Raw genomic sequence first — 15,126 nt, 5'->3', positions numbered from 1 at the left:
AAGGAGTGGAGATAGCATATACAACCCAAGTCCACAAAGCCAGTCTAATGCTTTTACCTGAAGAGGAAGAGAGTTTGACTCATGGAAGAATACAGAATGGCATCTGTCTCTTGGCAATGCTTTATTCTTGGCCTGTGGTGCTTGTTGGGATGGTATAGTTTGTGTGATCATTACTCATTAAAAGTTTATATTTACCTTTTGGGTTCTTTTTTTAAAAAGAAAATCAGGAGGCTTTCAAATTCATAAAAAAATGTTTACCTTTACCAGCTGTTAAGTAAACTTAACTTAAAATCACAATGAGATAGATAACCAAAGCTAGGATGGCTGGAATCCAAAAGACTCAAGCTAACGAATGTAGAGTTTAATAAGCCAACAAAAGAGAACAGTATGGAGGGTCAATCCAACTGGAGATGGATCTACCATAGGACTGCCTCCCATTACCTTCCACATAAGTATCTGAAGGAAATGATTTCAGCATATTAAAGAGGCACCAGCATGCCCATATTTGTTGCTGCACTCACTATTCATAATTGACATAATGTAGAATGACCTTCATGGCTATCAGTTGGTGAATAAGTGACATTCATTATAAATAATGACACTCTCCCATAACACCTGAAGAAATAAAAAGGGTCATAGAAAGTCTCCCAACCAAAAAAAGCACGGGACCAGATGGCTTCAGTGCAGAATTCTATCAGACCTTCATAGAAGACCTAACACCAATACTCTTCAAACTATTCCACAAAATAGAAACAGAAGGAACTCTACGCAACTCATTCTATGAAGCCACAATTACGCTGATACCAAAACCACAAAAAGATCCAACAAAGAAAGAGAACTTCAGGCCAATTTCTCTTATGAATATTGATGCAAAAATACTTAATAAAATTCTTGCCAACCGAATCCAAGAACACATCAAAACGATCATCCACCATGATCAAGTAGGCCATGATCATCCCAGGGATGCAGGGATGGTTCAATATAAGGAAATCCATCAATGCTATCCACTACATAAACAAACTCAAAGAAAAAAATCATATGATCATCTAATTAGATGCAGAAAAAGCATTTGACAAAATCCAGCATCCTTTCATGCTAAAAGTATTGGAAAGAACAGGAATTCAAGGTCCATACCTAAACATCGTTAAAGCAACACACAGCAAACTAGTAGCCAACATCAAACTAAATGGAGAGAAACTTGAAGCAATCTCACTAAAATCAGGGACTAGACAAGGCTGTCCTCTCTCTCCATATCTTTTCAATATAGTACTTGAAGTTCTAGCTAGAGCAATTAGACAACATAAGAGGTCAAGGGGATACAAATTGGAAAGGAAGAAGTCAAATTATCACTATTTGCAGATGACATGATAGTCTACTTAAGTGACCCAAAATCATCCACCAGAGAACTCCTACAGCTGATAAACAACTTCAGCAAAGTGGCTGGCTATAAAATCAACTCAATCAAATCAGTTGCCTTCCTATACTCAAAGGATAAGCAGGCTGAGAAAGAAGTTAGAGAAACGACACCCTTCAAAATAGCCACAAACAATATAAAGTATCTTGGTGTGACTCTAACCAAACAAGTGAAAGATCTATATGACAAGAACTTCAGGTCTCTGAAGAAGGAAATCGAAGAAGACCTCAGAAAATGGAAAAATCTGCCATGCTCGTGGATTGGCAGGATTAATATAGTTAAAATGGCCATCTTGCCAAAACAGATCTACAGATTCAATGCAATCCCCATCAAAATCCCAACTCAATTCTTCACAGAGTTAGAAAGAGCAATTCTCAAATTCATCTGGAATAACAAGAAACCCAGGATAGCTAAAACTATTCTCAACAACAAAAGAAATTCTGGGGGAATCAGTATCCCAGACTTCAAGAAATACTACAGAGCAATAGTGTTAAAAACTGCATGGTATTGGCACAGTGACAGACAAGTGGACCAATGGAATAGAATTGAAGATCCAGAAATGAATCCACACACCTATGGTCACTTGATATTCGACAAAGGAGCCAAAAACATCCAGTGGAAAAAAGATAGCCTTTTCAACAAATGGTGCTGGATCAACTGGAGGTCAGCAAGCAGAAGATTGAGAATTGATCCATTCTTATCTCTATGTACTAAACTTCACTCCAAGTGGATCAAGGACCTCCATGTAAAACCAGGCACACTGAAACTAATAAAAAAGAAACTGGGGAAGACCCTTGAGGACATGGGCACAGGGGAAAAGTTCCTGAACAGATCACCAATAACTTATGCTTTAAGATCAAGAATTGACAAATGGGACCTCATAAAATTACAAAGTCTCTGTAAGGCAAAGGACACTGTTAAAAGGACAAAACGGCAACCATCAAATTGGGAAAGGATATTCACCAACCCCACATCTGATAGAGGGCTAATATCCAATATATACAAAGAACTCAAGAAGGTAAACCCCAGGGAACCAAATAACCCTATTAAAAATGGGGTACAGATCTAAACAAAGAATTTTCACCTGAAGAAATTGGGATGGCCGAGAGGCACCTTAAGAAGTACTCAACAGAAAATCAACAAGATAGATAAACCCTTAGCCAGACTGACCAAAGGGCACAGAGAAAGTATCCAAATTAACAAACATAGAAATGAAAAGGGATATATAAGAACGGAAACTGAGGAAATCCAAAAAATCATCAGATCCTACTACAAGAGCATGAACTCAACACAACTGGTGAATCTGGAGGAAATGGACAATTTCCTTGACAGATACCAAATACCAAAATTAAATCCGGACCAAATAGATCATCTAAACAGTCCCATAATGCCTAAAGAAATAGAAGGAGTCATAGAAAGTCTTCCAACCAAAAAAAGCACAGGACCAGATGGTTTCAGTGCAGAATTCTATCAGACCTTCAAAGAAGAGTTAACACCAATACTCTTCAAATTATTCCACAAAATAGAAACAGAAGGAACACTACCCAATTCCTTCTACGAAGCCACAATTACGCTGATACCAAAACCACACAAAGATCCAACAAAGAAAGAGAACTTCAGACCAATTTCCCTTATGAACATTGATGCAAAAATACTCAATAAAATTCTTGCCAATCGAATCCAAGAACACATCAAAACGATCATCCACCATGATCAAGTAGGCTTTATCCCGGGAATGCAGGGTTGGTTCAATATACGGAAATCCAACAATGCAATCCACTACATAAACAAACTCAAAGAAAAAAAACCACATGGTCATTTCATTGGATGCTGAAAAAGCATTTGACAAAATTCAGCATCCTTTCATGCTTAAAGTCTTGGAAAGAACAGGAATTCAAGGCCCATACCTAAACATAGTAAAAGCAATATACAGCAAACCGGTAGCCAGCATCAAACTAAATGGAGAGAAACTTGAAGCAATCCCACTAAAATCAGGGACTAGACAGGGCTGCTCCCTTTCTCCTTATCTTTTCAATATTGTACTTGAGGTACTAGCTTGGGCAATTCGACAACATAAGGAGGTCAAAGGGATACAAATTGGAAAGGAAGAAGTCAAACTATCATTATTTGCAGATGACATGATAGTCTACCTAAGTGACCCAAAAAACTCCACTAGAGAACTCCTACAGCTGGTAAACAACTTCAGCAAAGTGGCAGGTTATAAAATCAACTCAAGCAAATGAGTGGCCTTCCTATACTCAAAGGATAAGCAGGCTGAGAAAGAAATTAGGGAAATGACCCCCTTCACAATAGCCACAAACAGTATAAAGTATCTTGGGGTGACTCTTACCAAACATGTGAAAGATCTGTATGACAAGAACTTCAAGACTCTGAAGAAGGAAATGGAAGAAGACCTCAAAAAATGGGAAAACCTCCCATGCTCATGGATCGGTAGGATCAATATAGTTAAAATGGCCATTTTGCCAAAAGCAATATACAGATTCAATGCAATACCCATCAAAATCTCAACTCAATTCTTCACAGAGTTAGAAAGAGCAATTATCAAATTCATCTGGAATAATAAAAAACCCAGGATAGCTAAAACTATTCTCAGCAAGAAAAGAAATTCTGGGGGAATCAGTATCCCTGACCTCAAGCAATACTACAGAGCAATAGTGTTAAAATCTGCATGGTATTGGTACAGTGACAGGCAGGAGGATCAATGGAACAGGATTGAAGATCCAGAAATGAACCCACACACCTATGGCCATTTGATCCTCAACAAAGAGGCTGAAAACATCCAATGGAAAAAAGATAGCCTTTTCAACAAATGGTGCTGGTTCAATTGGAGGTCAGCATGCAGAAGAATGCGAATTGATCCATCCTTGTCTCCTTGTACTAAGCTCAAATCCAAATGGATCAAGGACCTCCACATAAAGCCAGACACTCTGAAGCTAATTGAAAAGAAACTGGGGAAGACCCTTGAGGAGATCGGTATAGAGAGAAAGTTTCTGAACAGAACACCAATAGCGTATGCTCTAAGAGCAAGAATTGACAAATCGGACCTCATAAAATTACAAAGTTTCTGTAAGGCAAAGGACACAATCAAGAGGACAAATCAGCAACCAACAAATTGGAAAAAGATCTTCACTAATCCTACATCAGATAGAGGGCTAATATCCAATATATATAAAGAACTCAAGAAGTTAGACTCCAGAAAACCAAACAACCCTATTAAAAAATGGGGTACAGAGTTAAACAAAGAATTCTCACCTGAAGAACTTTGCATGGCGGAGAAGCATCTTAAAAAATGCTCAACTTCATTAGTCATTAGGGAAATGCAAATCAAAATAACCCTGAGATTTCACCTTACACCAGTCAGAATGGCTAAGATTAAAAATTCAGGAGACAGCAGGTGTTGGAGAGGGTGTGGAGAAAGAGGAACACTCCTCCACTGCTGGTGGGGTTGCAAATTGGTACAACCACTCTGGAAATCAGTCTGGCGGTTCCTCCGAAAACTGGGCACCTCACTTCCAGAAGATCCTGCTATACCACTCCTGGGCATATACCCAGAGAATTCCCCACCATGTAATAAGGATACATGCTCTACTATGTTCATAGCAGCCCTATTTATAATTGCCAGATGCTGGAAAGAACCCAGGTATCCCTCAACAGAAGAGTGGATGCAAAAAATGTATATATACACAATGGAGTACTATTCAGCCATTAGAAACAATGAATTCATGAAATTCTTAGGCAAATGGATGGAGCTAGAGAAAATCATACTAAGTGAGGTAACCCAGACTCAAAAGGTGAATCATGGTATGCACTCACTAATAAGTGGATATTAACCTAGAAAAATGGAATACCCAAAACATAATCCACACATCAAATGAGGTACAAGAAGAAAGGAAGAGTGGCCCCTTGTTCCGGAAAGACTCAGTGAAGCAGTATTCAGCAAAACCAGAACGGGGAAGTAGGAAGGGGTGGTGCGAGGGCAGGGGGAGTGAAGGGGGCTTGCGGGACTTTCGGGGAGTGGGGGGCTAGAAAAGGGGAAATCATTTGAAATGTAAATCAAAATATATCGAATAAAAAAAAACCAAAAAAAAAAAGTGCTCAACATCATTAATCATTAGGGAAACGCAGATCAAAACAACCCTGAGATTTCACCTTACACCAGTCAGAATGGCTAAGATCAAAAACTCAGGAGACAGCACGTGTTGGCGATGATGTGGAGAAAGAGGAACACTTCTCCACTGCTGGTGGGGCTGTAAGATGGTACAACCACTGTGGAAATCAGTCTGGAGGTTCCTCAGAAACCCAAAGGATTCCCCGGCATGCAATAAAGACACATGCTCCATTATGTTCATAGCAGCCTTATTTATAATAGCCAGAAGCTGGAAAGAACCTAGATGCCCCTCAAAGGAGGAATGGATACAGAAAATGTGGTATATTTACACAATGGAATACTACTCAGCAATTAGAAACAATGAATTCAAAAAATTTTTAGGCAAATGGTTTGATCTGGAAAATACCATCCTAAGTGAGGTAACCCAATCACAAATGAATACACATGGAATACAATCTCTGATAAGTGGATATTAATTAACCCAGAAGCTCTGAATACCCAAGGCACAAATTGCATAACAAATGACTCCCATGAAGAAGTATGGAGAGGGTCCTGATCCTGGAAAGGATTGATCTAGCATGGGAAGGGAATATAAGGACAGAGAAAAAGGAGGGAGGTGATTGGAGAAGGGATGGAGAGAAGGTTTATGGGACATATGGGGAGGGGGGATCCGGGAAAGGGGAAATCATTTGGAACATAAACAAGGAATATAGAAAATAAAAATATTAAAGAAAATAAATAAATAATGACACTCTATTATATATACCAACGTCTATAGAATTGTAGGACATAAATGAGGGGAAATAAGTCAGATGTAGGAGGAAAATAAGTCATGTTCTATCACATGTGGATGCTTAAAACCATGCAACCCAGTAGTGCAGTGGTGAATCCCAGAGACAGAGAGGATCACAGCAAGGGTAGTGTGGAAGTTTGATAATGGGGACAAACACAATCAGACAGGAGTAAGGTCTAGTACTCCCACATATTGGTGGAGACTGGCAGTTCATCATAACACATATGATAAAGAACAGAAAGGAGGAAACCAAAAGCTCCACAGAGCAATGGGAATGTCAAAATGTTGATCACACTGACTTGATATTGCACAATGCATTGAAATATCACAATGTACTCCATAACATCTCCAGTGCTTACATGTTTATGACCATGTTAACTACTGTGCTTTGACCATCATGCTATATACACATGACACATGATCACAACTATGTCTCAAACTTGCACAGTTCAAATAATCATAAGATACTGGCTGGGAATCCTAACACATGTGTAACACTATTACTAGAGAGGCTGAAGAGAACCATGATTTCCAGGCCAGCCTGGACTATATAGAGAGACTTTGACTCAAAGAAACAACACTGTTCAACTTTATATGCTTAGAAGAAAACAAATGGATCCTATTGAAATGAAAATGACTCCATGGTAATTCATATCTCTTACTAGTTGCTTCGTTTTACAGGAGAAAAATATTTGTGCCTTGGAATAATTCCTCAGTAGGCATTTTTTACAATTGTGTGGATGTCAATTTCAATTTGTTGGGAAATCCTCTTAAGCCATTTAAAAAAGACAAATGCATCTTGATATATTTGGTTATAGCAGAAAATGAGATAATAATTTCATTTTACTTTTTTATTCCTCAGAAAGCCCTGAAGCAAGCTCCTAGGTTGTTGTTGGGAGGCATTCTATTGACAATCTAAGCAGGGGATCATGGGGATCAGAGTGGTAGTTAATTACTGAATTTTCAGAGAAAGTCTAGTTAGTGATTTTTTCCAAAGTTCTTTCTCTGTCTTAAAATATCAAACTTCCACACTATTGCTGATGCCAAGAAGTGCTTGCCAGCAGGAACCTGGAATGGCTGTTCCCTGAGAGGTTCTACCAGCACCTGACCAATACAGATTCAGGTACTCATAGCCAACCATTGGACTGACCTTGGGGACTACATTGGAAAAGCTAGAGGAAGGACTGAAGGAGCTGAAGGGAATTGCAACCCCATACAAAGAACAATATCAACTAACTGGACCACTCAGACCTCCTAGGGTTGAAACCACCTACAAAGAGTACACATGGAGGGAGCCATGGCTCTAGATACATATGTAGCAAAGGATTGCCTTATCTGATATCAGTGGGAGGGGGAGGCCCTTGGTCTTGTGGAGGCACAATGCCCCAGAGTAAGGGGATGCTAGAGCAGTAAGGTGGGAAGTGGGGAAGTGGGAAAGTGGGTGAAGGAGCACCCTCATAGAGGCAAAGGGGAGGGGATACAAGGAGGATTGGATGGGGAGTTTGTGGAGGGGTAACTGGGAAGGGAGATATCATTTGAAATGTAAACAAATAAAATGATTTAAAAACAAGAGCCACACTTTCACTGCAAGGACTAGAGACATTACAACAGGCTATCCTGTCAGCCTCTGTTGCTCTCACTGCCATATAGAGAGGTCCCCAGACATAAAAGAGAACACCGTTTCCCTAAAGCTAGGTGTAATCTCCCACTGGGGTATCTTGTTATTAGGAATGACAGATATTTATAATGTTTTATCTAACTTAAATGTAGAGTGGATGAAGCATTTATTTGGGGCTCATGGGAAGGTTTGGGGGTACTGTCCTTCAACTCCTATCAGAAGGGCTCCCCCTTTCCGTCCCTCAGCACCACCCCTCTCCTTTTTTTGTTTGAAATTTTTTCCTGAGATCTTACTGTACCCAGGCATGATAATATTTAACATTATATTGTTTTATTTTTCTACCCATCTTTCCCAGGAGTTTACAAATATTCCAAAGGTCTCCCAGATTCCACTGGGCCTGAGAAGATGCTCAACGCTGAATCAGTATTTGGTGAGTGAAGTCATGTTCTTTCTGCTTTGACTTAGCTACTGCACATCCAGCAGAAAGTGACAAAGTGACAGAACACTTAGCAAGCAGGACTGCTGAGCACTTCATGAGAATGAAGAAAGGCGGGCAGAGAAAGCAAAGGCAGGACAGCTTGGTGTTGAAAGGGTCTTGGGCAAATGCAAAGCAGATACTTTTGTGGTCCTACTTTGAGGAAAGAGGTGAAGGACCAAACGAGCGCAGGAACAGACCAGGTAGGTTGAAGTCAGTTAACTGCTGATGTGCAATCATCTTAATCTACAAAAAGTGAGCAGTTCCTGGAAAGTCAACAAGTAAGCATGTAGTTTTCAGAGAGTCCAAATAGGCTGGGTTGCTTAGGCAGGCAGTGAGCTCTTTACCCCTGGGAAGATTCTGGTACAATCCACAGTGGATAGTGCTGTAGAAACGATCTCTGTAGCTGCAGACGCAGACTTTGTACACTAACCACAATACATCATGGTTTCTTAATTTATACATAAGCTTTTTTCACAGCCCATTGAAAAGTCCTCTGTGACAGATAAAAGGCAAACTTAAGCCAATAGGGTTAAATATTTTTCAAATGTCAGTGGTTATTAATCCCAGTAGTAAAACCATGAAATGCATTGTGCTGTGTACAGGATGTGCATAGGCGCCTTGGAGCTAGGATGCACATCATAGAAAAACTGTGACATTCATGTTTGTTCCTACAACCCTGGTCCTGCTCTTTGCTGGCTTTGTAGCTTGGAGCAAGACATGAGATTCTAAGGTTCATTTGCCTAATGTGTAGATGGGAACAGTGATATTTAATATCCAATGGGATTGGGGACTGTGATATTTAACATATCATGTGGTTCTGCAGGGGGGGGGAGCAATATTGGATGTCAGCAAAGTGTCAGCATTATAATTAATTGTGACCATCCCAATGCCATCCTGATGTTATTAGACACTGGGTAAGTAAAGGCTTCTCTAGGAGATGCTGCTCCTCCCTTGTAGGCAGATATCACAAAGCACCAAGGGTCCCAGAAGACTTATTGGGCTGACTGGGACCTATTGTTATGAAAAATGATGCAACATTTAATGGTGGTGGCAGGTGGAAAGATGGGGTTCAATTTGTGCTCTGGCCCATGAGATGGAGAATCAAAACTAGAGGTAATGGCAATCTTCACCAACGGCTACTCTGTTCCCGAAGGAGAGGTCACGCCGCCAGTCTTAAAAGAAATGTCTTCGGAATTCATTAAGGTAGAGCACAAAGCAGATACTCAGAGATGAAAATCTCTAAAGGTCATTTGAAAAAAGACCGTTTTCTTTACCTTTCGACTGCTACCAACCTTATGCAGCTAATGGTCTCACACGTGACCATGTGTTCAAGCTGGACTGAAAAGGGAGCCAGCCCAATTAGGCCAGGAATGAAAAAGAGGTTGGGCAGCCTGGCTGGAGATGGCAGGGGGACCACAAGGAAATGTGGTGTGTATCAGGTCAGCTTATTACCTCTCTCCCTGCTAATCACTCCGCATAAAGCCCCAGCAGGAAATCATTTTGTCTCCAACTGAATCACAGCAATTTTATAATGAAAGAAATGAGGGCTCCCTCTAAGCCGCTCCCCACATCATTTGCAGGGAAGAGGCTGCAGGCAGAAACATAAACAAGGATATTCAGATTCCACAATATTGGGGCAAAATAAGTGAGCTGCAAGCATGCGTGTGTGCTTGCACTGGAGTACACTGCTTGGGAGTGGGGCGAGTCAAAGAGCCCAGAGGCATGAAGAAATGGCTTTGCTTCAGTTCCTTGACTGTTCAAACTGCAAAGATCTAGAATACTTTGGTTTTCCCCTTAAGTCAATGGTTCTGAACATGTGGTTGCAACCCCTTTGGGGGTCAGACGAGCCTTTCACAGGGGTTGCCTAAGACCATGGGAAAACGTAGTTATTTACATTATGATTCACAACATTGCAGTTATGAAGTAGCAATGGAAATAATTTTATAGTTTTGGGTCACCACAACATGGTGAACTGTCTTAAAGGATCATGGTATTAGGAAGGCTAACTGTTGCCTAATGTGAAGCCATAAAGTCAAATAAAGCCCCTCCTTGGAAAGGGGACTAGAACTATGTGAGTGAGCTACTTAGTTACAAAGATCTAGAAACTATATGGTTAAAAGCAGGGTACACAAAATAGAAAACAGCATGGAAGGGCAGAAATGACACCACAAAGCCAGGTTCAGCCAAATGCAAAGGCAAGGAGGGAAGGAAGGATGGAGAAGGAGGAAAAGAAAGGGGAAGGGAGTGAGGGAAGGAGACATTTATGGCACCCTGGAGCATACAGAACTTTAGTGAGAAGATTACACTCTCCTGCAAACAAATCCCTGCTCAGCATTCTGCACTGGGTGACTGAGTGGTAAATGTAAAAGTAAAAATAAATGATGTACCGATTGAACTGTTTATTAAAGATGGGTATTGATGATTAGCTTTTCTGAGGACAGCCATGACCCATGCTCTAACATGAAGCAAGTTCCTGCGTGGCTCATTTCTCTCTGTAGTCTTCAGTTTCCATGGCAAGGATTAGGTCATGGAGTCGGAGCATGAGGATGAGAAAGTTGGTGTCCTGCTGTCCTGGGAAGCTGCTGCTGCACAGACCGCACACTGTTCACCATTACACACCCACGCAACCTCACTCTGCCTGCCTCCCGCCTTCCTTCAACAAGCACCCAGAAGGGAAGCATGGACCTGTGCAACAAAACTCTCTTGTGCAAAATAAGCAAAAGGGTAAAGAGCATCACGGATGAGAGGACAGGAGACTTGGAGCCGTGTGGGTTTAGAAGCCAGCCTCTGGCAACCTGACCCTCAGCATGAACAGAGGAGAGCGAAGGGCACCAATGCCATTCTATTTATCTTGCTTCTATTTATTAATCACAGGTGCCAACACCATGGTGGTCGTATATTATATTAGAATAGAAGATGAAGAAGGTTAAGTCCATGCTAATTCTTGCTGGAGAGAAGCAGATTAATCCCATTTGAAACAGGCATTGATCCCTGCGATACTCAGAATGTTAACTAAAGGGCTACATGAAATATGCCAGAAGAGAATCGATTGTCCCCCGTCCTGCTGCACTGAGCTGCGGAGAGAAGAGATGGGGGAGGAAGAATACAGAAAAGGGCAAGGTGTATGAATCTGAGCCAACATTGGGAAGATAAAAAGTAAGAAATAGAGGCACTGAGCCCAGAAGCAAAGGAGTAAGTAGCCCAGCACACATGACAGACAACTTAGGAAGGACAGTGGTAGAGGGACAGAGAGCAGGGGGCATCAAGCTCTCTCCAGTCGAGCCAGGGTAACTCCTTTGTATGTATCTGAGCCTGATTCAGAAAAAGAATCGTGACAAGGGGATACTATGAGATAATGATTCTCAGAGGGCTGTAGCCAGCTATGCTGATATTTATTGATACCCCATGTATATTAGCTGCCCTTATGTTATGAAGGATATACTATTAGCATGTATGTACAGGACTGAAGCCCCCTCTGAAACAGTCACCGGAAGCTTGTTTTGAGGCTCGAGAGCTGGCAAACATGACTGCTGCAGTGCTCCAGAGGTAATTATTCCTTTCTGGTCAGCCCAGAGGCCAGGGTGTCTATCACCTTGGCTACACAGCAGAGAGGAGTTGATGAGGGGATGAAAGAATAATGAACAGAGGGGAAAGGGACAGGGGTTGAGCAGCAAGAGCTGCGCTGGAAACAGTCCAGAGAAAAGGAGGCATTTAGGAGGATGCTATGTGTCAATTATTAATCCTCTCCTGATTCTGAGAAAGGGTTTAAGATACGCCTTTCATACAATCTCGCTTCCGGCTTTCTCTCATATATTTTATGTCTTTATGCCTTTTTCCCAGTGAACTCCTTTTCCAGTTCAAAATTGATTTCCTCTTGCGTTTTTTGCTTTTTTCAAAGTTCTCCTGGGTTAGCCCCCTCTCTTGCTCCCAATAATCCACATGTACTTTTATTATGACATTCAATTCACCCCAGCAAAGTTTACCAATTCTTTCTACCCTAAATGTTCTGTGCTAATTTATCTCTCTGCTCCTGTACCATGAGTATATGTCCACGCAGTTCTTTAGGAGAAACTACAGTCTATTGATCTTTGGGTGCCAGCTCTTAGCTCAGTGCCTAGATTTTTTAATATGCATTTTAAAAAATTGACATGAATAGATTTAGTCTATTGTTATTTTATCTTTGTCATCTAATGGTTTGTTAGGATCATTACAGAATTTCTACAACACAGCTCTCTTGACCACAAATCTCTGCTACTAATAGCTAGAAGCATTAAGTCCAATAGTCTTCTCTGTTCCCTCAGCTATTGGCCTAATATTGAACTCAATGCTGATGTCTTCAAGTTATTCCTAACTATGTATTTCTTATTTTGACCTTTATCCTTTCTAGAAAAACTCAATCAGGTTTCATCAAACTACACTTTCCTGGATAAGTGTAGTTTCCAACCCTTAGCAAGAAGCCTTTCTTTACATCAAATAGAGACCATCACAAAAAAGTATAACTGGATATAATACAGAGACAAATGAATTGTAGGGAGCTCATCCCTAGTGGATACATCTACCTTACATCTCCTACTAGGAAAAGATGTGGAAAGAAAGGCTGGAAAGATTGTAAGAGCCAGAAGTATGCTGTGAAATGTCTCTGCTAGAAGTGATTGCATTAAAAAGCCCCAAACAATGGTGACATCAGTGGATATGTTAACATGGAAGCATGAGAATGTTTTATTGGGTCCACAACTAGGCAAAGGGTTGTAGGCAACTAATGACTTCTGGAAAAAGAAGAATTAGCTTCTCCTAGGAATAAGCCTCCTGATTAGTTGTCAAATGCAATGCAGTCATTAAAGACACAAATGACCAAAAACAGTCTCAGCATGGTGCAGGCATGCACCCGTAACAATAAGAATAAAAATATGCTATCTAGTTGAGAGTTGGGGTATAAGGGAGGAGTTCAAAAAAGGAGCTGGAAGTGACAGGAAGGAGGAAAGAGAAATAAAGTGCTAAAAATATTTTTTTTTTAAAAATCAAAATGCAATAAGTTAGCCCATAGCTGTGAGACACTAAACTTAAAAATTTAAAAACAAAAAGTCTCGTGTCTTTTCTCTTTAGCACTTAAACTAAAATTCATATTAATGTTTAACTATTTGGGGGCAGAGACAATTAGGAATGACATGTGTTTCTTTGCCCCAGGGATTCACCAGGGTTAGGACTTCTGAGCCACTGGGCAGTCTAGGGGTGGGAGGCAAGTTCAAAGCGACTGTTCTGTGAGCACAGGCGGCCGTATGTAGACCTGTTCTCGTTCAGTTTTGCACACTGGGCTTTCCAGTCTGAGCGTGTTAGGAACAAGCAGAGTTCTCAGAGTGATTTCTGGGGCTCTCTTCCTACCTGCCTATGATAAGTGCATCTGACTTCTTACAGAATCACCCCTGCTTAATGGTCCATCCAAATGACAACTATTTACTGAAGCTTTCTATGATTCCTTCAGTCAACCACGGGTGTTGTGTTTGAATCTAAAATGTTACCCACAGGTTCTCATGTTTGGATGCTTGATCCCCGGGTAGTGGAGCTGTGTGGGGAGCTGTGGAATGTTTAGGAGATAGAGCCTAGGTCAGGCCTTTGAAGTATAAACTGCAAGGCTTAACCACTAATCCGAGCCTTATACTCTGCTGTCTGTTTCATCTCTATGTGAACAGCCACTGCCATGTGTTCCTGTTGTCACAGATGGAGTTTGTTTTCTCCCTGACTTTTGCCTCCATGACAGACTAAAATTCTCTGTTACCATGAGTCAAAATAAATCTTTCTGGCCACCAGGAAGCACTTGAGGTTTTGTGCTTAGTCCTGTGTTAGAGTCTGTGGTAAATGAATATACTTACCTCCACCATGTGCAGTCGGCCCAGAAAGCCATCCAGTCGCACAAAGACCAGAGACGCTTGGAAATCCCATGTTCTGACTTCAGAATCCTCCTTGAAGTAAGTGTGGAGGTTCTCCCTTCTGTCCTGAAATGCCTGTTTGAAGAAGCTTAAGGTATCTGAGACCACTTGCAGTTTTTTCTGACTCTCTTCCACCTCATTTCTCAGGAGGTCTTCCGGGCTGAGGTAATTAGAGGCCTAGGAGGTAAATAAATTAGTATCTATACGTATGGTGGCAGCTACAGGATCGCCCATAACTATGTCAACACTGTCTTAGAACCAAATAATTGCCCATGTAATATTTTTCACAAGTACAACACAGAAAACTTCTGCCCAAGCTTCCAGTTCCACAGGTGACTTTGGGCCAGTGTTTAAATCCAACAATCTACCTGTTCCTTTAGTCATAGTGTGTCTTTGAACCACACTGCGATTTGACAAGTGGTTGTCCGGTCAGAAACCAGGAGGCACCATGGCACTTGGCTGGGTCAGCTGGACCTGAGCAGATATTAATCCTAACAAGCTCTTCTGTGGCTTAAAGACTTCCACAACAAAATACTTTGAATGCAAGAATTAGTTGGACCATGTCTATTTCTCTCTCTTTAAGAGACTTGAACCCAAGAACTGGGAAGCTAGGCTACTGGCAATCCCTGTCACCAACCACAATGTTAGTCAGCCTTCCCTGGGATTTTCAAAGCATGGGAGCTAATCGTGTTCTTTATTGATGCTCCATTTTGATTCCTTATACTTTCAGCTAAAAGTCCACATCAGCAGTGATAGTAACATGCAGATGT

At 41.1% G+C, this 15,126-nt stretch overlaps 1 protein-coding gene across 1 annotated transcript in view; it reads right to left on the bottom strand.

Moving 5' to 3' along the window:
• Positions 1-15,126, bottom strand: part of Dnah9 (dynein axonemal heavy chain 9) — a 347,292-nt gene that overhangs the window by 305,555 nt on the left and 26,611 nt on the right. Inside the window, exon 6 of the mRNA XM_052195119.1 lies at positions 14,300-14,533. Coding sequence (XP_052051079.1) covers positions 14,300-14,533 — 234 coding nt within the window. The remainder of the gene's footprint in view (positions 1-14,299; positions 14,534-15,126) is intronic.

The sequence above is a fragment of the Apodemus sylvaticus genome, chromosome 10 (genome assembly GCF_947179515.1).
Source record: "Apodemus sylvaticus chromosome 10, mApoSyl1.1, whole genome shotgun sequence".
In the NCBI taxonomy this organism is placed as follows: domain Eukaryota; kingdom Metazoa; phylum Chordata; class Mammalia; order Rodentia; family Muridae; genus Apodemus; species Apodemus sylvaticus.
The sequence above is the reverse complement of the archived record's forward strand: the minus strand, read 5'-3'. Positions and strand labels throughout refer to the sequence as shown.